Source organism: Cnephaeus nilssonii (assembly GCF_951640355.1).
Source record: "Cnephaeus nilssonii genome assembly, chromosome: 6".
Classification (NCBI taxonomy): domain Eukaryota; kingdom Metazoa; phylum Chordata; class Mammalia; order Chiroptera; family Vespertilionidae; genus Cnephaeus; species Cnephaeus nilssonii.
Window position 1 is genome coordinate 100,817,473 of NC_137077.1, and position 25,544 is coordinate 100,843,016.

Consider the following 25,544-nt stretch of genomic DNA (forward strand, 5'->3'; position numbering starts at 1 on the left):
CAGTAACACAACATCATGTGAAATAATGAAAGAAAACAACGTTCACATAAGAATATTAATCCAGCAAAACTATTATTCAAACATGAAGGAGAAAAAAAACACATACCCAAGTAAAATGTGAGGGAATTCTTACCACTAGACCTATCCTACAAGAAATACCAGAGTCAAAGATTTATGCTGAAATGAAAGATATCTACTACACAGTAACTAGAAAGAATAAAGATCTATATATAAATAACTATATGGGCAAATAAAAACCAACTAGTATTATTATATTCTTGGTTTGTAAGTCCACTTTTTATTTCCTACATGATTAAAGACAAACACACAAAAATAATGGTAAATCTCTAATACACATATAATGCTTAAAATTTTAATTTGTAATTAAAATGTAATTTATTATGACATAAAAGAGGATGGGGCCATATAGGAACAGTTTTTTGTATTTGTTTGTTTGGTGTGTTGTTTTTTTTTTGGGGGGGTTGTTGTTGTTGTTAATCCTCACCTGAGGATAAATTTTCCATTGATGTTTTAGAGGGGGAGGGGACCATCAATGTGAGAGAGACACATCATTTGGTTGTCTCAAGAACATGCCTCCACCAGGGCTGGGGATCCAACCTTGACTGGGAAGTGACCCCCTGACTCTTCAGTACTAGGGGCAATGCTCTAATATACACTAAAAGAAATAAAGAATAATTTACAGGGATTCAGCAGTAGATTAGAGGATTCCAAGAATCAAATCAACAGTATGAAATTGAGGAAGCAAAAAACACCCAATCAGAAGAGAAAAAAAAAAAAAAGAATCCAAAAATAAGAAGATAGTTTAAGGAGTCTCTACAACAAATTGAAATATACCAACATTCGTATCATAGGGGGGCTGGAAGGAGGAGAGAGAAGAGGAGGAGGAGGAGAAGGAGAAGGAGGAGGACAAAGAGGGAGACAGAAGAGAAAAAAATTAAAAACATGAACAATAAAATGGCAATAAATACATAACTATCAACAATTGAGTTTAAAAATCAAAATAAATGAACAAGGAATCTAAGGAACAAAATAAACTGATGAATAAAATAGAACCAGAGGCACAGAAACATAGAACTTACTTGACAAATATCAGAGGAAAGAGCAGAGGAGGGCAGGAAGAGATTAATCAAAGAACTTACGTGTGTGTGTGTGTGTGTGTGTGTGTGTGTGTGTGTGTGTGTATGTGTGAATGCATTACCTATGGACACAGACAATAGGGTGGTGAAGGCCTGGAGAGGAGTAGGAATGAGTTGGAGGGGAACAATGGGGGAATTAAAGAGGGATATCTGTAATACCCTCAACAATAAAGATCTTTTAAAAAAAAGATATAATTATAAACATATATGCACCAAATAGCAGAGTCCCAAAATATACTAAGAAAACATTGACAAAGAGTAAAATAACAGAGTGGTTATTGAATAACCACTTTCAATAATGGGTAGACCATTCAACTATGTAGCAGGATACAAAATTAACGCCAAGAAATCTATGGCATTTCTATACACCAATAGTGAAGTTACAAAAAGAGAGACTAAAAAAGGAATCCCATTTACCATCACACCAAAAAAATTAAGATACCTAGGAATAAACTTACTAAAGACGTAAAAGACCTATACGCGGAAAACTACAGGACACTGAAAAAAAAAGACAGAGGAAGACATAAACAGATGGAAGAACATACCGTGTTCATGGATTGGTAGAATCAACATCATCAAAATGTCCAAACAACCCAAAGCAATCTATAAATTCAATGCACTCATTAAAATACCAACGGCATATTTCACAGACCTAGAACGAACTTTCCAAAAACTCATCTGGAATAAAAAAAGACCCCGAATAGCTACAGCAATCCTGAGAAAGAAGAACAAAGTAGGTGGGATCTCAATACCAGATATCAAGCTGTATTACAAAGCCACTGTTCTCAAAACAGCCTGGTACTGGCACAAGAAGAGACATCTAGACCAATGGAATAGAATAGAGAACCCAGACATCGACCCAAACCACTATGCTCAATTAATATTTGACAAAGGAGGCATGAACATAAAATGGAGTCAAGACAGTCTCTTCAATAAATGGTGTTGGGGAAACTGGACAGATACATGCAAAAAAATGAAACTAGACCACCAACTTACACCATGCACAAAAATAAATTCAAAATAGATAAAGGACTTAAACATACTACGGGAAACTAAATAAATACACTGGCAGCAAAATCTCAGACATATGCCGAAGCAATATATCCACTGACACAGTTCCTAGGGCAATGGAAACTAAAGAGAAAATAAACAAATGGGACCACATCAAAATAAAAAGCTTCTGCACAGCAAAAGAAACCATCAACAAAACAACAAGAAAGCCCACTGCATAGGAGAACATATTTGCCAGTGTTATCACTGATAAGGGTTTAATCTCCAACATTTACAGGGAACTCATACAACTTAACAAAAGGAATATAAACAATCCAATCAAAAAATGGGCAACAGACCTAAATAGATACTTTTTGAAAGAGGACAGAAGGAAGGCCAAGAGACATATGAAAACATGCTCAAAGTCACTAATCATCCAAGAGATGCAAATCAAAACGACAATGCGGTACCATCTCACACCTGTCAGAATGGCTATCATCAACAAATCAACATACAAGTGCTGACGAGGATGCGGAGAAAGAGGAACCCTTGTGCACTGCTGGTGGGAATGCAGACTGGTGCAGCCACAGTGGGGAACTGTACGGAGTTTCCTCAAAAAATTAAAAATGGGAGAGAAACAAGATGGCAGCATAGTTAAACACCTGTACTTGCTGCCTCTCACAACCACATCAAAACTCCAACTAAAAGACAAAACAAATATCATCCAGAACCACCGAAAAGCGGGCTTAGTGGAAGTTCTACAACTAGAAGGAAAGAAAAAAGTGTACTGAGACTAGTAGGAGGTACAGAGGTGCGTAAGTACGGAGGCGTGCTCGAAACAGGCTGGCAACTGGGTGTGCTGTTGGTTTTTTTTCAATCGGGAGGAAGATACAAGCTCCCGATTGCTCAGAACTCTAGTTCCGGGCGAGACTCTGGGAACCCAGACTCATTCAGGGAGAAACTGGACTGTCTGGCATTGGGCCGAAACACGAGGGCGGCTTTCTCTCAGAAGTGCTTACAGCGATCATTGTTCCTGCGTGGGGGCGCGGGACGCGGAGACACAGGGACCTCCCCGGTGCAGGGCTGACTGGCAGCCATTGCTGTTTGCTCTGCCCTGGTGATTCCCAGAGACACCACCCCACCCAATTTACAATCCCACCCAAGCTTGGCACAGAGACTTTTGCATATGAAACCTGTCCTCTTGCAGCCTAAAACCTAACAAACTGCAGCTGGGTCAGAGAGCTCCAAAGCTTCCAAAAGAAGGCCCAAGGCTCGGCAGCAGCAGCCTGCATTGCTTCACAGCTGGACCTCATGTGGGAACTTCCAAACCCCAAACTAAGAGGAGAAATCTGCAGATCTCACTGTAGCTCCTGCTGGGTGGTCTGAGGCCGTGGCTGATTTTGCACCTCTTGGAGATTCAAGAGCCAGTGTACCTAGTGGTCAGTGTGAGACAATACCAGATTACAACTCTTCACATCCATAAGCAACACACTCAAGAGGCAGACTCAGTGAACACAAAAGCCCCACTGAAGCAAGTCCTGCCCCATAAGGGTGTCTCAAGCACAGCAGTTCTTCCATTGTAGACACAGCTGGTTCTCACAGCCAATTGGCCTGGAGGTCAATTCCTCCCAGTGATACCGACAGCAATCAAGGCTTAACTACAACAAGACAGTTCACACAGCCCACAAAGGGGTTCACCAAGAGTGTCCACCTCAAGTGATTGGGGAGGCTGAGACACTGGGCCCTATAGGACACCTAGCACACAAGTCCAGTATATCAACACAGGGAAGCAGCCAAAATGCAGAGACAAAGAAATATGTCATATATGAAAGAAAAGGAGGAAACCAAACTACTGGATATAGAGTTCAAAACCACAGTTATAAGGTTACTCAAGAATCTTCTAGAAACCTCTGATGAACTTAGTGAGACCTTCAAGGATCTTAGTGAGATTTCCAAAAAAATGGAAAAGGACCAGTTATAAATTAAGCATACACTGACTGAAATAAAGAATAATACAGAGATTCAACAGAAGACTAGAGGATCCAAAGAATCAAGTCAAAGATTTGAAATATGAGAAAGCAAAAAACACCCAACCAGAAAAAAAAAAAAGAATCCAAAAATATGAAGATAGTGTAAGGAGCCTCTGGGACAACTTCAAGCACACCAACATCCGAATTAAGGGGGGTGCCAGAAGAAGAGAGAGAGCAAGATATTGAAAACCAATTTGAAGAAATAATGACAGAAAACTTCCCCCACCTGGTGAAAGAAATAGACTTACAAGTCCAGGAAGCACACAGAACCCCAAACAAAAGGAATCCAAAGAGGACCACAGCAAGACACATCATAATTAAAATGTCAAGGGTAAAAGACAAAGAGAAAATCTTAAAAGCAGCAAGAGAAAAACTTAGTTACCTACAAGGGAGTACCCATAACACTATCAGCTGATTTCTCAACAGAATCTATGCAGGCCAGAAGGGAATGGCAAGAAATATTCAAAGTGATGAATAGCAAAAACCTACAACCAAGATTATTCAACCTAGCAAAGCTATCATTTAGAATTGCAGGTCAGATAAAGAGCTTCACAGACAAGAAAAAGCTAAAGGATTTCATCACCACCAAACCAGTATTATATGAAATGCTGAAAGGTATTCTTTAAGAAGAGGAAGAAAAAGAAAACGGTAAAGATAAAAATTATGAACAACAAAGTGACAACAAATATATATCTAACAACAAGTGAATCTAAAAATCAAGTAAATAAAAAATCTGATGAACAGAATAAACTGGTGAATATAATAGAATCAGGGGCATAGAAAGGGAGTGAACTGACAATTCTCCGGGGCAGGGGGTGTGGGGGGTGCGGGGAGAAACTGGACAAAAATCGAACACCTAAGGATGAGGTCATGGGGGGGGGGGGGGGGTAAGGGCATGGAGTGGGGTGGGAACCAGGTGGAGGGGATCTATGGGAAGAAAAAGAGAGGAACAACTGTAATAATCTGAACAATAAGGACTTATTAACCTTTTGCACTCGGATGTCGAGTGTGACTCGACACGGTTAGCATTAGAATAAAGGAATCGAGAAAAAAAGCAAGTGAGTGCAAAGGGTTAAATAAATAAATATATAGTCCAAAAAAAATCTTACACCTATGGACGAGGATAGTGTGTGTGTGTGGGGGGGGGGGGGTGCGTTTTAAGGGGATGGGGTAGGTTGGGAACCGGGTGAAGGGGAGCTATGGGCGGGGGGGGGGGGGGGGGGGGGGGGAAACATCTGTAATAATCTGAACAATGAAGATTTATTTTTAAAAAAAAACAAAAACTAAAAGTGGAACTCCCATTTGACCCAGTGCTCCCACTTCTAGGAATATATCCCAAGAAACTAGAAACACCAATCCGAAAAGATATATGCATCCCTATGTTCATAGCGGCACAATTCACCATAGCTAAGATTTGGAAACAGCCTAGTTCCCATCAGCAGATGAGTGGATTAGAAAACTATGGTACATCTACACAATGGAATACTATGCTGCTATAAAAAAGGAATTCTTACCATTTTCAACAGCATGGATGGACCTGGAGAGCATTATGCTAAGTGAAATAAGCCAGTCAGAGAAAGATAAATAACTCAAAGAAGAACTCACTAGGGAAACTTAAAAATACTTAACAAATAAATGAAAGCTAAACCACAAAATAACAAAAGTGATGGAATACAGAGCAATGAGTGATCAAAACAAAATATATCATTATAAATACCTACTTTTTAAAAGATCTCAAATCAATACCTAATGTACACCTTATATAGAAAAAAAAGAAAAAAACTAAATGCAAAGCCAGCAGAAGGGAATAATAAAGATTAAAGTGGAGGCAGAGAGTAAAAAATAAAATCAATGAAACCAAAAGTTGATCATCTGAAAGAAGTTTACAAACCTTTTAGCTAAACTAAGAAAAACAAAAGATATAAAGAACAGAGAAACAAAAAAAAGGGACAATACTACAGGACATTGCCCCACTCTCCCAAAAGAACTAATTAAATACTATGAACAATTATACACCAAAAACAGAGATAACAAAAAAGAAATAGACAAATTCCTTAAAACAGAGGTACCACTAAAACCAACTCCATACTAAACAAAAAAGATCAACAGATTGGTAAGTAGAGGTTAAATCAGTCATCACAAACCTTGCAACAAGGAAAAGCCCAGGACCAAATGGCTTCCCTGGAGAATTCTGACAAACATTTTAAAAAAGAACTGACGCGAATTCTTCTCAAACTCTTCTAAAAATCACAAGAGAATGGAACACTTCCCATCCCTATTCTATTAGGTCAGCATTACCCTGATTCCAAAGACTGATAAGGACACCACCACAACAAAAATTATAGACCTTTTGTATGTATATTCATAAAGAATTTACTTTTTTCCTTTATGAAAATAATGGAAAAAAAAACCTCATTTAAAATAACAAAATATAAAAATTTATGAAAAGTTAACAAGAATATTGATGTAATAATTGGAATGAAATCCCTTGTATGAAGAATACTTTGACATCAAAAACATGCTGAGTCTCAAGGTCAGTCATTTGGAAGCAGATATTTGACCCACAACTCAACTGTAGACCAGAATAAATTCCAAGTGGGTTAAAGATTTAAAGGTTAAAATGAAGCCTTACAAACATTAAGAAGAAACATGAAAAGTATCTTTTATAGCCTAGAAGTGAAAAGAATATATGAAGCAATTTCCAGAAGCAATAATAGAAAACCATTAAGTTTGACAATATTAAAATTTAAAATTCTACATGGCAAAAAATGTATATGAGCATCCAATCACAGTTCTATATACCATAGATAAATCTCATTACATATTAATGCCATCCTATATGATAAAACTCTAATATGCAAATCCACCGAAAGCCTGAACTACCTGCTTAACAACTGGTCTCTATGACACACACTGACCACCAGGGGGCAAACGCTCAATGCAGGAGCTTCCCCTGAGAGGGAGGCAACTGGTGATGGCAGAGGGCAGGGCTGGCCAGCAGGCAGCGCCAGGCCACCAACCAAGGCGAGTGCCAGCGGGGTCTCCCCGATTGTCCCGCCCACCGGTCACCCCACAGATGGCCCTGATCGCTGGCCAGGCCTAGGGTCTCCCCGATCGTCCCGCCCACCGGTCACCCCACAGATGGCCCTGATCACCGGCCAGGTCTATATATTGGGAACAGTCTCTTAGATTTAAAAATTAAAATCTGGCAAGACTACTCTAACACTGAAAAAAACAGGATGATGCAGTGATGATATGCATGGACTCTGGCTTGCACATTTTGTGGTCAGCCCTGATTCTGACACTTACAACTGTGTGACAAAGCCAATTACTTAACTTCTCTCTGCTTCAGTTTTCCACCCATAAGATGGGGAAAATGGTACTAGTGTCTCAGAAGGATCATGTGATGTACTACTTTTTATAATCAGGGCAAAAAAATGTAGCTGCCCATACAACAGCAAGATGCCTTTCACCTGTATGAAAAGTATGGTCACTGGTGCATGCAGCATCCCGGATTGCGAGAGAGATGTCCAACTGCCAGTTTAGGCCCTACATCCCCCCGAGAGGTCCCAGATTGTGAGAGGACACGCTGGGCTGAGGGAAACCCCGCCCCCCGCATGAATTTCGTGCACCAGGCCTCTAGCTTACATAATATTTATAAATAAGTCAAACCATGAAAACACACACTTAGTGGTTACCTTTTGAGGAAGGGAAAGGGGAAAGTAAATAGGAAAGAACATAAATAAGCTGATGGAGAACTGGTAGTGTTCATTTACTAGAAGTAGGATCTTAAAAATCAAGACAAAAGACTCAGATTTAATTTTTTTAGTAACACTATGAGATTACTAGGTCCACAACTTTACACAGGATGAAAACAAAGCCAGGCACAGGGAAGTTAATTTACCAGGACACAGATGATAACTGGTGGGGCCTGAATTTTAACCAAGGCAAACTAACTAAAGCCAGCACTCCTAACAAAACCAACAATATCAGCAACATCAAAAGTCCTAGAGGTTATCATTAGTGTAATCATTTCCATCAGCATTATAGCTTTCCTTATACTAACAAATTGAAAGTATTCCTTCCCATTTCGAATCCTATGAAGCAGGAACTATGTCTACTTTACTTTCCATTGTACTATCCCCAGCAACAAGAACAGTACCTGAAACATAGTAGGTGGTCAATAATTATTTCATGAACAAATTACCAATGCATTTTTCTCATAAAAATAAATGTTCAAATTAATGGGGGTGAGGAGGGAAGAGAAGATCAAACCCCAAACAAAACAAAACAAAATGGGTAAAAGATGTAAACAAATAATTCACAGAGAAAACAATCAGCCCTGAAATAAGGAGGAGGAGAAGTAAAAGATCAAAAATATGAACACTAAAATGAAGGAGGAGGAGTAAAAGATAAAAAATAAGAACAATAAAATGCCAATAAATCCACATCTATCAATAATTGAATTTAAAAATCAAAGTAAATGAACATGAAATCTAATGGGGGAAAAAAGAGAATGAATAGGAAACAAGAGGAAAAGACAGAAATAGGAGCTGGAGTTTTCTGAGTATATCTTTTTATGTACACTTTACTTTTGAATCATGAGTATAAATTCAAAATAAATTCAAAAGATCATAAAATCAAATTTAACCTTGAGAGATTAAAAGGGCAGCAGAGTAAGTGGATGCTACAAAGACATGCTCCCAGGACCAAACTGGAATTACAACGAAAATACAAAAAAATCATCCAGAATAATCAACTAAAGACAAGCATTAGAGAACCCTGATAACCAAGGATGGAAAACAGAAACCACATAGAAACTAGAAAGAAGGGCAGAGGTGCGAAAGGGATGGACAAGACTCCACAGACAGCAGCTGAAGTTCTGGAGAGATATCTCAGCTGTGGGGGGCTGCCACTGAGACCTCTGGGTATAAACCCCAAGCTGGGCCACACTGCAGAGAGCACCAGAACTGAGAAAGGTGCCCACTTAACATCTGGCCGTGAAAAGCAGCAGGGTTGCTGTCTGCCATGGACAGACAGCTGGAAATTCAGGCACCCTCCTAAAGGAACAAGGCACAAAATTTCACGTACAGCAACTCACCTTGGGCTGCGGCAAGGAAGGGAGGACTGGACTGCAGCTCTGTGGGCAGAAGCCAGGGTTTGTGGATCTGGGGTTAGAGCTCAGAAGGCAGACACCCCAGTTTACTGTATTGGGTTGTTCCCTGAACCTGTGGAGGGCATCTTTCTCAGACAGACCTTTGCTATTCATGTGGTTTTTGCCATAGGGAACACAGTTGCCCCTCCCTATGTAGTTTCTGAGGCACATAAAAAGACTGAGAAAAACAATTAACCTCCAGGCAGAAGCAATTGCCCCAATCTGTTGGAAAACCACTCACCCAACCTCTGGCCCGAGTTTACTAAAGACTAAATCCAAACAGTCTGCAAGCAGAGGTGGTATCTGGAGGCTTTGAACCTTTGCCTGATCTAATTAGTCTGAAACAGCGTTTGACACTGTCCTGCATTAGAGATTGAGAAGCATAGCAGATCTACCTAAGACATAGTCACAACCCCAAACAGGAACCCAAAATGAGGAGACAAAGAATCAATCTCCAAATGAGAGAACAAAAGAATTCTCCAGAAGAATAGAAAAATGAAATGGATATAAGAAATGTATTTGATATAGAGTTCAGAATAATGATGGTAAACATACTAAACAGCATGAAAAAAGATATAGTAACTATGAAAACAAAAATAATGAATGAGATAGCATAAATAAAAAATTCATTGGAAGGAATAAACAACAGATTAGGATAGCTGAGGATCTGATCAGCGAATTGGAAGACAGGATAGAAAAAAAAATCACTCATCAGTGAACCAACAAGAAAAAACGGGAAGACAGCTTAAGGGAGCTGTGGGAAAACATGAAACAAAAAAATACTCACTTAGTGGGTGTCCCAGAAGGAGAAAGGGATAGAGAAGATGTTTGAAGAAATAATGGCAGAAAACTTCCCTAACCTGGTGAAGGAAAATGGAGTACAGGAGACACAGAGAGTTCCAAGCAAGAAGAACCCAAACAGGCCCATGCCCAGACACATCATAATTAAACTGCTAAAAAATTAGACAAAGAATCTTTTATAAAAGACAGCAAGAGAAAAGCAAACTGTTACCTACAAAGCAGCTCCCAAACACTATCATTTCATTGGTCAACGGAAACTCTACAGGCCAGAAGGGTATAAATACTCAAGGTAATGGAAAGCAAGGATCAAAAACCCAGATTATTATTTCCAGCAAGACTATCATTCAAAATAGACAGTGAAATGAAGACCTTCCCAGACAAAAAAAAAAAAAAACTAAAGGAGTTCATGACCACCAAGCCAGTATTACAAGAAATGCTAAAGGAACTGCTGTAATGAGAGGAAGAAATAGAGAGAAACCTAGGCATACTGAATTAAAATGGAAATAAATAAGTACCTATCAATAATAACCTTAAATGTAGATTGATTAAATGCTCTCATCAAAAGGCATTGCTGAATAGATAAAAAAACGACCGGTCTACATGGTGTCAACAGGAAACCCACCTCAGAACATAAGACTCACAGAGGATGAGAATGAAGGGATGAAAAAAAATTTTCCATGCAAATGGAAAGAAAAAAAAGCTGGCATAGCAATACTCATATTTGACAAAATAGACTTTAAAATGAGGGCCATCATAAGAGACAACAAAGGTCGCTACATATCACGAAAGGAATCGATCCACCCAGAGGATATAATCCTGGTAAAAAATATGCACCCAATATAGGAGCACCTAAATATATAAAAAACTTATAGAGGACTTAAAGGAGAGATGGACAAACATACAGTAATACAAGGGAAATTAACATCCTGCTGACTTCACTGTATAGGTCTTCCAGACAAAAATTTTAACAAGGAAACAGTGACTATCAAGGACACACTGGATCAGATGGATTTAACTAACATAGAACATTTCACACCAAAGCTGCAGAATATACATTCATCTCAAGTGCACATGGGTTATTAAAAAAGATAGACCACATGTTAGGACACAAAACAAGTCTCTACAAGTTCAAAAAGATTGAAATCATATCAAGAATCCTCTCAGATCACAGTGGAATATTAGAAATCAACTACAGTAAAAATACCCAAAACATTCAAACACCTGGAGGCTAAATAGCATGATATTAAACAATGAATGGGTTACCAATGAGATATGCAAACAAATGAAAGTGAACACACAACAATCCAAAATCTCTGAGACATAGCATAAGCAATCCTGAGAGGGAAGTTTATAGCACTACAGGCCTATCTCAAAACACACAAAAAAATTAATAATAAACTATTTAACCCAACAACTTGAAGAACTCAAAGAGAACAATAAGAAAAGCCCTGAGAAAGTAAAAGGAAGGAAATAATAAAGATTAGAGCAGAAATAAATGACATAGAGACTAAGAAAACAATACCAAAAAAAAAAAAAAAAAAAAAGCAATGAAACCAAGCGCAGGATTTTGAAAGGATAAATAAGATTGATGAACTGTTACATAGACTCATCAAGAAACAGAGAGAACCCAAATAAATAAAATCAGAAATGAAAGCAGAGAAGTAACCACTGACACCACAGAAATAAAAAGTATTGTGGGAAAATACTATGAACAACTATAGGCCAATGAGCTGGACAATGTGGGTAAAATGGACAAATTCCAAGAAAAATACAATCTCCCAAAACTGAATCAGGAAGAATAAGAAAACCTGAATAGGCTAATAACAACTAAGGAAATAGAAGCAGTAATCAAAAAAATCCCTGGGTCTGGATGGCTTCACTGGAAGGGTTTTGTTTTGTTTTGTTTTGTTTTGTTTTGTTTTGTTTTGTTTTGTTTTAATAGAAGGGAATTCCTTTTTCTTTTTTTTAAATATATTTTATTGATTTTTTACAGAGAGGAAGAGAGAGGGATAGAGAGTTAGAAACATCGATGAGAGAGAAACATTGATCAGCTAGCTGCCTCCTGCACACTCCCTACTGGGTATGTGCCCGCAACCAAGGTACATGCCCTTGACCGGAATCGAACCTGGGACCCTTCAGTTCGCAGGCCGACGCTCTATCCACTGAGCCAAACCAGTTAGGGCTTCACTGGAAGTTTTACCAAACATTCAAAGAACACCTATACTCCTCAATCTATTCCAATGTATGCAAGAGGAACACTTCTAAGCTCTAATTATAAAGCCAGCATTATCCTAATTCCAAAACCAGATAAAGACATTATAAAGAAAGAGAATTACAGGCCAATATCCCTGATGAACATAGATGCTAAAATCCTCAACAAAATATTAGCAAATCGGATCCAGCAATATATTAAAAAGAGCATACACCATGACCAAATGGGATTTATTCCAGGGATGCAAGGCTGGTACAATATTCGCAAATCAAAAAATATGATACATCACATAAACAAATTGAAAGACAAAAGTCGCATGATCATATCGATAGGCACAGAAAAAGCATTTGACAAATTCCAACACCCATATTTGATAAAAACTCTCAGCAAAGTAGGAATAGAGGGAACATATTTTAACATGATAAAGGCCCTATATGACAACCCTACAGCAAGCATCATATGCAATGGGCAAAAACTAAAACAATTTCCCCTAAGAACAGAAACAAGACAGGGATGTCACTTTGACCACTCTTATTTAACATAGTACTGGAAGTCCTGGCCACAGCGATCTAACAAGAAAAAGAAATAAAAGGCATCCAAATTGGAAAGAAGAGAGTAAAACGCTTATAACTTGCAAATGACATGATATTGTAGATAGAAAACCCAGAAGATGCCACCAAAAAACTAATAAATAAATGTGGCAATGGAGCAGAATACAAAATCAGCATCTAATTGATGGCTAATTTATACACCAACAATGAATTCTCAGAAAGAGAAACTAAACAAAAAAATCCCATTTACCACTGAAACGAAAGAACAATTAACATACTTAGGAATAAACTTAAAACTAAGGAGGCAAAATATGCGTACTCAGAAAACTACAGGTCGTTGAAAAAAGAGATAGAGGAAGATATAAACAATTGTAGAATATGCCATGTTATGGGTTCGTAAAAATAACATCATTAAAATGTCCATATTCCCAAGGCAATCTACAGATTCAATGCAACCCCTATTAAAACAACAACAGCATATTTCACAGATCTAGAACTAATACTTCAAAAATTTGTATAGAAACAAAAAAGACCCCGAATAGCTACAGCAATTTTGAGAAAGAACAAAAAAGTCAGAGAAATCACAATACCAGATTTCAAGTTATACTACAAAGCCACCATAATCAAAACAGCCTGGTACTGTCAAAAGAAAGGCATATAGATCAATGGAACAGAACAGAGACCCCAGAAATTGACCCAAGCCATTATGCTCAATTAATATTTGACAAAGGAGGCAAGAGGATACAATGGAATCCTTCGAAAAATGGTGTTGGGAAATAAATGTGTTGGGAAAACTGGACAGATTTCTTCAATAAATGGTGGTGGGAAAACTGGACAAATACATGCAAAAAAATGAAACAAACTTACACCATTAACAAGAATAAACTCAAAATGGATAAAAGACTTAAATGTAAGTCGTGAAACCATAAAAATCCAAAAGAAACCTTAGGCAGCAAAATTTCAGGCATCTCTCATAGCAATATGTTTATAGATACATCTCCTAGGGCCGTAGTCAGCAAACTGCGGCTTGCGAGCCACATGCAGCTCTTTGGCCCCTTGAGTGTGGCTCTTCCACAAAATACCACGGCCTGGGCGAGTCTATTTTGAAGAAGTGGCATTAGAAGAAGTGGCGTTAGAAGAAGTTTAAGTTTAAAAAATTTGGCTCTCAAAAGAAATTTCAATCGTTGTACTGTTGATATTTGGCTCTACTGACTAATGAGTTTGCTGACCACTGTCCTAGGGCAAAGGGAACTAAAGAGAAACTAAACAAATGAGACTACATCAAAATAAAAAAGCTTCTGCACAGCAAGAAACCATAAACAAAACTGTATGGGAGAATGTATTTGGCAATGATACATCTGATAAAGGGTTAATATCCAATATATGTAAGGAACTCATACAACTTAACAGAAATACGACAAACAATTCAATTAAAAAATGGGCAAAGGCCCTAAATAGACACTTCTCCAAAGAGGACATACAGATCACCAAGAGACATATGAAAAAACCAGTGGCCCAGTGCACGAATTCGTGCACATTGAAAAGAAATGAATTACAAGAAATATTTTAATATTGCTATTCGCCCTTTTTCTCTACATTAGAAGTGTCAACCAAATTCACGATTGACAATGACAGATCAAAACCCACGCGTGCGAATGGCACCAGAGAGAGCTTTATATGTATCGCACATGTGTGAGTCAACTTAGCCTTTTATAGATATAGAACAAACCTGCTTAATTAGACCTACTTTCTCATATAACCATACTTTTTCCAGCCTGGTGAAGCACCCCAACATCTCTTTTAGGTAATTGTCAGTAACACCGCAGTAAATATCAACACGAAGCATATTATTATTGTAGATCATGCAGGGAGAACAAAGGGTGAAATATTTAACTGCAGCAGTGTTTGACTATATTCTGCACAGTGAAAAAACCTCAAGTCATTTTCAAGGTCCACTATTTCTTACTTCTTTTCAGTCGGGTCAAGTTTCTAAGCTTTCTAAATCTCCATTTTCCAGCTAATGAAAAGAAAATAGGATTCCATCGAGTCTCCTATCTACCTACTCCAGGACTTCTGAGAGGATCAAATGAGATGAGGCACGGGAAAATGCACAGACATTTGGTTACAGTGTAAAATATTTCCACCTGACTATGAAGCAAGTGGTGTTCCTGGGCTGAAGAAACTGCAAGGAGGCTAGTCGTTGCTAGGAAGAGGAAGCCAAGCGTTGCTACGTGATGTCATTAACTGGACGGACACTTAGCATATTAGCCTTTTATAGAGAGAGAGAGAGACTAGAGGCCCGGTGCATGAAATTCTTGCACAGGAGGTGGGGGATGTCCCTCAGCCTGACCTGCACTCTCTCGCAATCCGGGACCTCTCGAATAGAGTCTTTAGGCCTGGCCAGCGATCAGGGCTTATCAGGGCTTTCCTTCCCCCGGCTGCCGGCAGCTGGCCCCACCTCCGCCGCTACTTGCCATCTGTACGGCACTGCCCCCCACCCTCCCTGCCACCAGCCACCTCCCTCTGCGGGCGACAGGAGTGGGGTGCAATTGCTTGGCTGGCCTGGGCCTTCCTCTGTGGGGCAATCGATAACGGGGCCCCCAGATCGATCGCCCCACAGTGGGAGGCCCCGTCCACCTACCACAGCGCCACTAGCCAGGTATCCTGGGCCTCCCTTTATGGGGCAATCAATCGCAGGGCTCCATGAGCCCACCTGGTTGGGGCTCCGCAGTCGATCACCGCGCAGAGGGTGGCCTGGGCCTCTCTCTTTGGGGCAATCACGGCGCGCCCCCCCACCACCAGCCATCAATCACCCTATCGGCCAGTGGCCCGGGCCTCCCTCTTTGGGGCTATCGATCGCACAGCCCCCCCCCCCCCCCCGCCCATTGATCACCCCACAGAGGGTTGCCTAGGCCTTCCTCTGTGGGGTGATCATGGGGTGATGGCAGGCCCCCCCCCCCCCCCGACCAATAGCACTACACCAGCTTTGGCTGGCCTGGCGCCAATACGTGTCATAGTGTGGTCATCCAGAAGGTGGTCCGGGCAGTCATTCTGCTGTTTGGTCAATTTGCATATTACACTTTTATTACTATATATATCCCTAATTAAATCAATCATAATGTTCTTGAATATAAAATTAGCACTGAGCACTAGAGAAAACACAAACACACACACACACACACACACACAAAATGTATGTTTTTTTCCACTTTGACCTCTACTTGATTTTTGGCATATTATACTTTAACTAGAGGCCTGGTGCACGGATTCGTGAACCAGCGGGGTACTTCGGCCTGGCCAGCGGAAATCGGGCCGAAACCGGCTCTCCAACATCCCCTGAGGGGGTCTCAGATTGTGAGAAGGCGGATCTCGATGACACAACCCATAATCGGACTCCCTCCTCTCTGGTCTCAGTGCATCACCCGAGAACCGCAGCTGCTCGGCAGCTCCTGCATTGAGCGTCTGCCCCCTGATGGTCAGTTCACATCACAGTTACTGGTTGGTCAGCCAGTCAGCCAGTCAGCCAGTTACTTAGGCTTTTATATAAATAGATAGAGGCCCGTGCACAAAATTCGTACACGGGTAGGGTCCCTAGGCCTGGTCGGCAATCAGGGCCAATGGGGGCCTTCTTTCTGCTGGCCGGGGCATTCCTCCCCCATCTGCCAGCTGCCGGTCGGGGTCGTCCTTTGTTCCAGGCTAACCCCTGATGGTCAGCGCATGTCATAGCGAGTGATCGAACTCCCGAGGGGTCACTTTGCATGTTAGCCTTTTATATACATAAGATGCTCAAAGTCACTGATCATCACAGAGATGCAAATTCAAACGCCAGTGAGGTTGTCACGTCACACTTGTCAGATGGCTACCATCAAAAAATCAACAAATGTCAAGTGCTGGGGAGGATATGGAGAAAAGGGAACGCTAGTACACTGCTGGTGGGAATGCAGACTGGTGTAGCCAATATGGAAAACAGTATGGAGTTTCCTCAAAAAATTAAATATGGAACTGACATTTGACCTAGTGATCCCTTCTAGGAATATATCCTAAGAAACACAACACACCAGTCAGAAAGAATGTATGCACCCCTATGTTCATAGCAGCACAATTTACAATATCTAAGATCTGGAAACAGCCCAAGTGCCCATCAGTGAGAATGGATAAAAAAGTCATGGAACATATATACCATGTAATCCTATGCAGCAATAAAAAAGAAGTATCTCTTACTCTTTGAGACAGCATGGAGGGACCTGGAGAGTATTATGCTAAGCTAAATAAGCCAATAAAAGAAAGACAAGTATCACATGATCTCACTCATATGTGGAATCTAGTGAACAAAATAAGCTGATGAACAAAACTGATCCAGCGACAAAAAAGCAACAGAACAGACTGCAGAATCTCAGAGGGAAGGTGGGGGAGGGTGCAGGGGAAGTGATCAACCAAAGAACTTGTATGCATATACCATATGCATGACCCATGGACACAGACAATAGGTGATGAAGCCTGAAGCGGGGAGAGGGTTGGTCCTAGAAGGGGTCAATGGGGAACAAAGGGGACATATGCAATACTTAAAAAAATAAAGATTTATTTTTAATTAACCTTAAAACTGAAAATTAAAGAGATGATCAGTCCTAAGCTAAGCTTTAACAATGTGAAAAATCTTATTTGCTCCCTGGCCAATGTCTTTCGATGGTTAGCGGCAGCCTGCACACCTAAGATTCGAGGGTTTGATTCTCAGTCAAGGGCATATACCTCAGTTGCAGGTTTACTTCCTACCCTCCAATCAAGTGTGAGAGGGAGACAAGCAGTCGATGTGTCTCTCTCACATCAATGTTTCTCTCTTTCTCTCTCCTACTCCCTCCCTCCCTTTTACTCTCTGAAAAGCAATGGAAAAAATGTTCTCAGTAAGGATTAAAAAAAAAGGAGAAAAGAGAAATCATATTTGCAACCACCCAAAAAAGAAAATTAAAAGAGAAATCATGCCTCAGCCAGAAGGGACAGTTGACTGAAGCATCATCCCATCATCCGGTACACCAGAAAGGCTATAGGTTTAATCCTTGATTGGGGTGCATATGGGAGGCTACCAATCAATGTTTCTCTCTTCTCTCTCTCTCTCTCTCTCTCTCTCTCTCTCTCTCTCTCTCTCTCTCTCAAATCAATAAGCTATCCTCGGGTAAAGAAAAATAAGTAAGCAAGTAAGTAAATCAAATAAAGGCAAGATATTTAAAAGAGAGAGAGAAGTAATTCTTATAGTATTTACCTTTTTATGTAAAAATCAAACATTTCTATCCAATTATCTTTATATTTATAGTATTCATTTGAGATAGGTCTTTTGCAAGACATGAAGACAATAATGGAATGAGAGTCCAAGAAAAATCTGGTTAATAAATGCTATTAGAGTAAAACAATTAGAGCCATTTACAACATGTTCATAAGAATGGCAGGGTTTTTTGTGTGTGTTCTTTTTTAGAGTGGTGGGTTTTGATCAGATTAAGAATTACCTGTTTGTATTCACTGACACAACTTTGGCAGCAAAATCTCTTTTGCTGACCATCAATCACCAGGACATTGTTTCCAGCACCTTTGCTGGGCAGGTACTCTCCACACTGTTCACAGCAATTCATTATCAGACCATTGGCCATTCTGTATCTATTAAAGCAGTGGTCACTACACAGCTTATGAGTCATATTTTTAAAGCTAACTTCATGGCGAATCTAAAAGAAAAACAACAAACAAAATTTTATAAAACAAATGATTATAACAAGTAGCCAAATAACAAGGTACTCCCATTGGAAAAAAAAAGTCTCAATAACATTTTAGTGAAAAGCTTGTTTAAGCAAAAAGGAAAGATAAAACATATTTCATTATTCCTTGAATCATTTTAATATATTCAAGGAATACATGTATGGTGTGGAGAGGACCACCAGTGACATAACTACAAAGTTCTCTAGAGATATCTAAAAATAATACAAAATAATCCAGTTTGAATATTGCTGGTAAAAAACTTCTAAAACAAAGAGACTGGAAATTTTCAGATAAATCCAAAAGAAACTATAAACAAGTGCACTACTTTAGAAAAGGGAGGAGAGAGAACCATTATTACAAATCACTCAAATGAGGTATGTTCACACAAGTTTCTTTTTTTAATTAAATGCCAACACTTTAATACCATATTAACAATGTGAAGTTATCAAACTTCATTTGTTCTACTTCTTAACCAAGATTGTTGCCTTAGTCAGCCTATTGATTTCAACACTGTTGTTTTGTCTGTGAGTTCTCCCAACCTCAGGAAAAAAGTCAATTCATGTTACATTTTAATTTTTCCTAAATTATTCTCACTAGGCAAAAATGAGGTTACATAAAGGGATATTCATCAGATCAATTTTTATATAGCTTCACTTTTAACGTATACACTGATGAAAGATTATAACTGTTATATAGTTAAAAATATTTCCAGTAGTTGAAATCAAGTGATAAAGCACAAAAGTACAAACCTCTGTTAGTTTACCACAAATTGTACATCTTGATTTATTTAGAGCTCCTTTAGTAGGATTCTGTTTGTCTTCATAGAGAGACAGACAAGATGTACTACAGAATTCCTGGAAGGACTCACTTGAGTCCACTTGAGCAACAATGGTTCCTTTCATTGTAGTTATATCTCTGAAAATAAAAGGAACAACTTAAAGCAAAATTCCATTTTAAAAAATAGTCAAACAGCCCTAACCATTTTTTCACAGTGGTTAGAGCGTTGATCTGAGGACTGAAGGGTCACGGGTTCGATTCTGTAAGGGCACGTACATCCATTGCAGGATTGATCCTGCCACAGGAGGCAACCAACAATGTGTTTTTCATACCCATGTTTCTCTTGTCTCTATCCTTCCTTTCTACTCTCTAAAACAAATCAATGGAAAAAATATCCTTTGGTGCACGGCCAGCATGGCTCAGTGGCTAACCGGCAACCTATGAACCAGGAGGTCAGGATTCAATTCCCAGTGAGTGCGCATGCCCAGGTTCTGGGCTCAATCCCCAGTATGGGGGTGTGCAGAAGGTAGTCAATCAATGATTCTCTCTCACCGATGATGTTTCTATCTCTCTCATACTCTCCCTTCCTCTCTAAAAATCAATAAAAATATATTTTTAAATACACACACACACACACACACACACACTTTGGTGAGGATTAACAACAAAAAAAATCAAACAGCCGAAACTGGTTTGGCTCAGTGGATAGAGCGTCGGCCTGCGGACTCAAGGGTCCCAGGTTCGATTCCGGTCAAGGGCATGTACCTTGGTTGCGGGCACATCCCCAGTAGGGGGTGTGCAAGAGGCAGCTGATCGATGTTTCTCTCATCGATGTTTCTAACTCTCTATCCCTCTCTCTTACTCTCTGTAAAAAATCAATAAAAAATATATTAAAAAAAAAAAATCAAACAAAAATAACTGAAATTTTCAATTTCTATACAAACTATTTTATATTGTTAAATCCTGGCACTACACCTAATTTATCCTTAAGTTCCTTAACAAGGCTTTCAGATATTGGTAACATTTTAAAAAACAAAATGGCTGTTATTATTTATATAGTTTAATGTCAAGACCAAATTTATTGAGTTATAATAAATTTACAATACCTAATCAATTCCCCTCACTTGGGTAAGTAGAAAGCATGAGATATCTAAATCACAGGAACATGATAAAAATAACCCCACCTACCTTTCTATGTAGCTCTCTTACTGTAATTAGAAATGTTAGGAAATGAGCCCTAACCAGTTTGGCTGAGAGGATAGAGTACCAGCCTTCAGACTAAAGTGTCCCAGATTTGATTCTGGTCAAGGGCACATGCCCATGTTGCAGGCTAGATCCCCAGTAGGGGGCGTGCAGGAGGCAGCCAATCAATGATTCTCTCTCATCATTGATGCTTCTCTCTCTCCCTCTCCCTTCCTCTCTAAAAATCAATAAAAAAGTATTTTTTTAAATGTTAGGAAATGACAATACTGATAACCATTGATGTTTTCCTTCAATTCTCAATTTCAAGATCCTATATTACAGCATGTAAGTCTTTTTATTAATACTGTAAAGCAATCTAAACAGTATATAACAATTATCCAAATATTTGACTTTATTAAACTCGTATGGAGCACTAAGACTTTCCCAAAATTCTAAGATCAAAAATATCTTCACAAATTTGGGCTGTTCCAAGACATGGCACAAGAAAATCCACCTGGTTTGACCTTGCATATCCCACTTATTTCTAACTAGTGAAGGCAGACCAAAAAATTGGCAGAAGAGAGCATCTTATTTCTCGAAGGCTGTCAGAAAACTGGTAACCTAGACTTGAAACAGTGACTATTCTAATGACTTAATGTTCAAAACACAAAAACACATACCTGTTTTAATACAGGACTAACCATATATAAACTGCCTAACCATTATATCTAATTAGTAATAAAAATATATTTTTTTACAAATTCAAGAAGTCAATGAAGATTATAGAAAAAATTAACTACAAGATCTACACCAACCCTATAAAATAGAAAGCCTTTTAATCATAAGCTAACTGGGCTTTATAGAGAACCCTACAAATCATTACAAATTTCCGTTTGGCTTTAAGATTCAATCAACTTGCTTACCAATTTTTGAAATACAGGAACTCATCTCCTATACTCTAACAGTTTTCCTGAAATTTTATACCACAAATATTGAACCATATGGAATTATGTTTAAAAGTAAACCTTACTTTTTACACATAACACACAGTTTCTTTGGAGCAGGCTTGTGAGAGAAGGAGGAAAGGCAGGTGGTAGAACAAAAGAGGTGAGCAGATCCTTTTCGTTGATAAGCTGTCTGTCCCTTTTGTAAAGGTTTTTTGCAGTTTGCACAAGTGACTTTAACTGGTTTGGTGGGTTGCTGTTGGGCAGAAGGCTGGAAAATCTGTTTAGGAAGCGAGGCCACTGGTGATAAAGAATCCACCCCTGGCTGTTTCTGATTTCGAGGAAATGAAGCTGATTGGGAAATCCAAGAATCTTAAAAACAAAATGCACAAGAAAGAGCAATGAAATAAGTATTTTCACACACTGAAATGTGTATCAGAGAAACAGTTTTAACTTCTCATTTTGTACAAGTGTAAGACATTAATAAGGCAGCAGCATAGGAGAGGTAATGAACACAAGTTTTGAAGAAAGGATAGCTGGTTGAGCCTTGGCCAGCATTGCCCAGTGGTTAGAGTGTCCGCCAGCACACAGGAGAGTCTCCTGTCTGATTCCCAGGCAAGGGCACATACCTGGGTTGCAGGTCTCGTCCCTACACTCCATCCACCCTCCCCACATCAGGCCCCAGTGGGAGGCAACCCATCGATGTGTCTTTGTCACATAAATGTTTCTCTCTCTCTCTCTCTCTTTCCCTCACCTCTCCCCACTCCCTTCATTCTCTCTAAAAATCAATGGGAAAAAAATATCCTCACTCCTGAGGAGAAAAAAAAATTTAAATGACTAGTTGACATTCAGGTTCCATCACTTACTAGACCTGGAAGTTACTTAAACTCTGTGCCTAACTCTTCTCTAAACTGAAAATGGTACCAATATGATATGAATGCTAACATAAAATGAAAAAACCATGACTAGCATATAGGAAGCACTAAAAATATTAGCCTTTAGTTCTTAAACAGGAAGAATCAATTTGCAGAATATTACTTCAAGCAAGGAAAACATACATCAACACAAAAATACAATAAAATCTTGACCAACCAGAATCTTTGATGAATATAATACAGGTGGTTTATATATGATTACTAGAGGCCCAGTGCACGAAATTTGTGCATGGGCGGTGTATCCCTCAGACCAGCCTACACCCTCTCCAATCTGGGACCCCTCAAGGGATGTCCGACTGCCCATTTAGGCCCGATCCCACCGGGCAATCAGACATCCCTCTCACAATCCAGGACTGCTGACTCCCAACTGCTCGCCTACCTGCCTGCCTGATTGTCCCAAACTGCTTCTGCCTGCCAGCCTGATCACCCCCTAACCACTCCCGTGCCAGCCTGATTGATGCCTAACTGCTACCCTGCCAGCCTGATTGCCCATAACTGCCCTCCCCTGCAGATCTGGGTCCCCCCCAACTGCCCTTCCCTGCAGGCCCGGTCACCCCCAACTTCCCATCTCTGCCAGCCTGGTCACCCCTAATGCCCTCGCCTGCAGGCTTGATCGCCCCCAACTGCCCTCCCTTGCAGGCCTGGTCCCTCTCAACTGCCCTCCCCTGCTGGCCATCTTGTGGCGGCCATCTTGTGTTCATATGGGGGCAGCCATCTTTGACCACATGGGGCAGCCATCTTGTCTGTTGGAGTGATGATCAATCTGCATATTACTCTTTTATTAGATAGGATAGAGGCCTGGTGCACGGGTGGGGGCCAGTTGGTTTGCCCTGAAGGGTGTCCCGGATCAGGGTGGGAGTTCACTTGGGGCATGGGGCGGCCTGGGTGAGGGGCCTGTGGTGGTTTGCAGACTGGCCACGCCCCCCCCCAGCGACCCAAGTGGAGGCCCTGGTATCTGGGATTTATTTATCTTCTATAATTGAAACTTTGTAGCCTTGAGCAGAGGCCAGGGCTGGCCAGAGCAGGCGGGAAGCTTGTCTTCCTCCATTGCTGGGGAAACCCAAGCCTCCTGCTCGCTCTGTGGCCGCAGCCATCTTGGTTGGGTTAATTTGCATACTCGCTCCTGATTGTCTGGTGAGCATGGCTGGTGGGCATAGCGGATGTACAGTCAATTTGCATGTTTCTCTTTTATTAGTATAGATGCACTGGAGGTGGGGTCCCTTAGCCCAGCCTGCCCCCTCTCACAGTCCAGGAGCCCTCTGGGGCGGGAGGCGACCCGGCTATCAGGGGAAGGCAACACCCCCATCATACCTCTGCTGCTGCCACTGCCGCCAGTGCAAGCCTTGGCCGGCCCTGTTTACCTGAGCCTCGGGCAGCCCTGGGCGGCTGGGGGCTGAGGGGACTGGGGAACTCCGCAGGAAGGCGGGCCTGGCCATGCCACACGCCTGCCGCCCCAGCAGGGCTGAGGAGACTGGCGCCACCATCTTGTGGCTGTGGGCACCGCCATATTTAAGGGCATGGCAGTCAATTAGCACATTCCCTCCTTATTGGCTGTGGGCGCCGCCATCTTTGTGAGGGTGTGACAGTCAATTAGCATATTCCCTCTTTATTAGATAGGAGGATATGTATGGAGAGAGAGAGATATTGACTGATTTCAGAGAGGAAAGGAGAGAGAGTTAGAAACATCAGTAATGAGTCCCAATCAGTTGGGTTCAGTGGATAGAGCATTGGCCTGTGAACTGAAGGGTCCCGGGTTCTATTCCCATCAAGGACATGTACCTCAGTTGCAAGTTCAATCTACCACCCCAATCGGGGGTGCGTACAGGAGGCAACCAATTGATGTGTCTGTCTCACATCGATGCTTCTCTCTCTGTCTCTCCCTCGCCCTTCCACTCTCTCTAAAAATTAATGGAAAAATATCCTCAGGTGAGGATTAACAAAACAAACAAAAAAAAGGGAACATCAGGGATGAGAGAGAATCATTAATTGGCTGCCTCCTGCACACCCCCTATTAGAGCCCTAAACCCAGGAATGGACCCTGATAGGGAAGTGAAATGTAACCTCCTGGTTCATAGGTCGAAACTCAATCACTGAGTCACACCAATGGGACAGGGAAACTTCTTTACTACAAAAACCTGAAGAAGGCTATTTCATATTGTTGACCCAGTCCACAACCTAATGGTTTCAACAGGCTGCATACACTGCTTTTCAAATCTTACTTTACTCCACAATTCCCCCCACCAAAAAACATATATACTTTATACAAAGAATAAATAGAGTTCATTCTGGAATCCTGTTAACCAGCTATCATCAGGGTAACTGAACAGTTTTAATAAATGGGTAACAATAATATTGAAGACAAAAAAAGTAAATCACTGAATGAAATGGCAATTCTACCTTCTGAGAGTCCTTCAAACAAAAACTATATTTGAACTTATGCTACAAGGACTAGCTTTTTGCAACACAAATTCTGACTCCCTAAAATTTTCAATTTTGTAGTCTTATCATTTCCATATATACTTAAAGGAATCTATTTAAACTTAAAGGCATCCTATTAACTTGATTTTGAAAAACCGGTGCTTCTATTTTCAAATTAGTTTTAGGCCCTACATAAATAATGTAATGGCTCCCTTTCCCTATTTTTCAGCTCTTACATTTCCCCTATTTTCAATTTTCATCTCCTCCAACACCAAAAAACTTGTAGAACTAGAAGGTACCTAATCATTTCACATCATGGGATAGCAGTTTAATCAGTCTGAGAGCCAAAATTTTACAACTCTCTATCACAAATAAAAATAGCAAATAAACACAAGAGCTAATTCATAAACTCAAGAGCAGGTATATGTTTAGTTTTTCTGATGAGTACTTTACATTGCCTTGTGTAAGAGTTTGAGTAAAGAGGAGCACAACTCTTATAATATGTCTCTTTAACCAGAAATACTCCTAAAGCAATCCGTATCCCAGATACATTAATAACAATATTCTTAAGAGCTAAATAGAGAATTAACAAAATCAAACATATACTTGACATAGTCAAAATTTATTAGTTCAAGATTTATTGCTAGGTACTT

General features: G+C 40.2%; 1 protein-coding gene across 6 annotated transcripts in view; it reads right to left on the reverse strand.

The window, feature by feature from the left end:
* ZMYM2 (zinc finger MYM-type containing 2) overlaps positions 1-25,544 on the reverse strand; it is a 179,806-nt gene that overhangs the window by 98,142 nt on the left and 56,120 nt on the right. For all 6 annotated transcript variants that reach the window (XM_079775649.1, XM_079775647.1, XM_079775648.1 and 3 more), the window contains 3 exons: positions 21,625-21,910; positions 19,385-19,550; positions 18,392-18,604 (listed from right to left, as the gene is read on the reverse strand). In XM_079775649.1, coding sequence (XP_079631775.1) covers positions 18,392-18,604; positions 19,385-19,550; positions 21,625-21,910 — 665 coding nt within the window. The remainder of the gene's footprint in view (positions 1-18,391; positions 18,605-19,384; positions 19,551-21,624; positions 21,911-25,544) is intronic.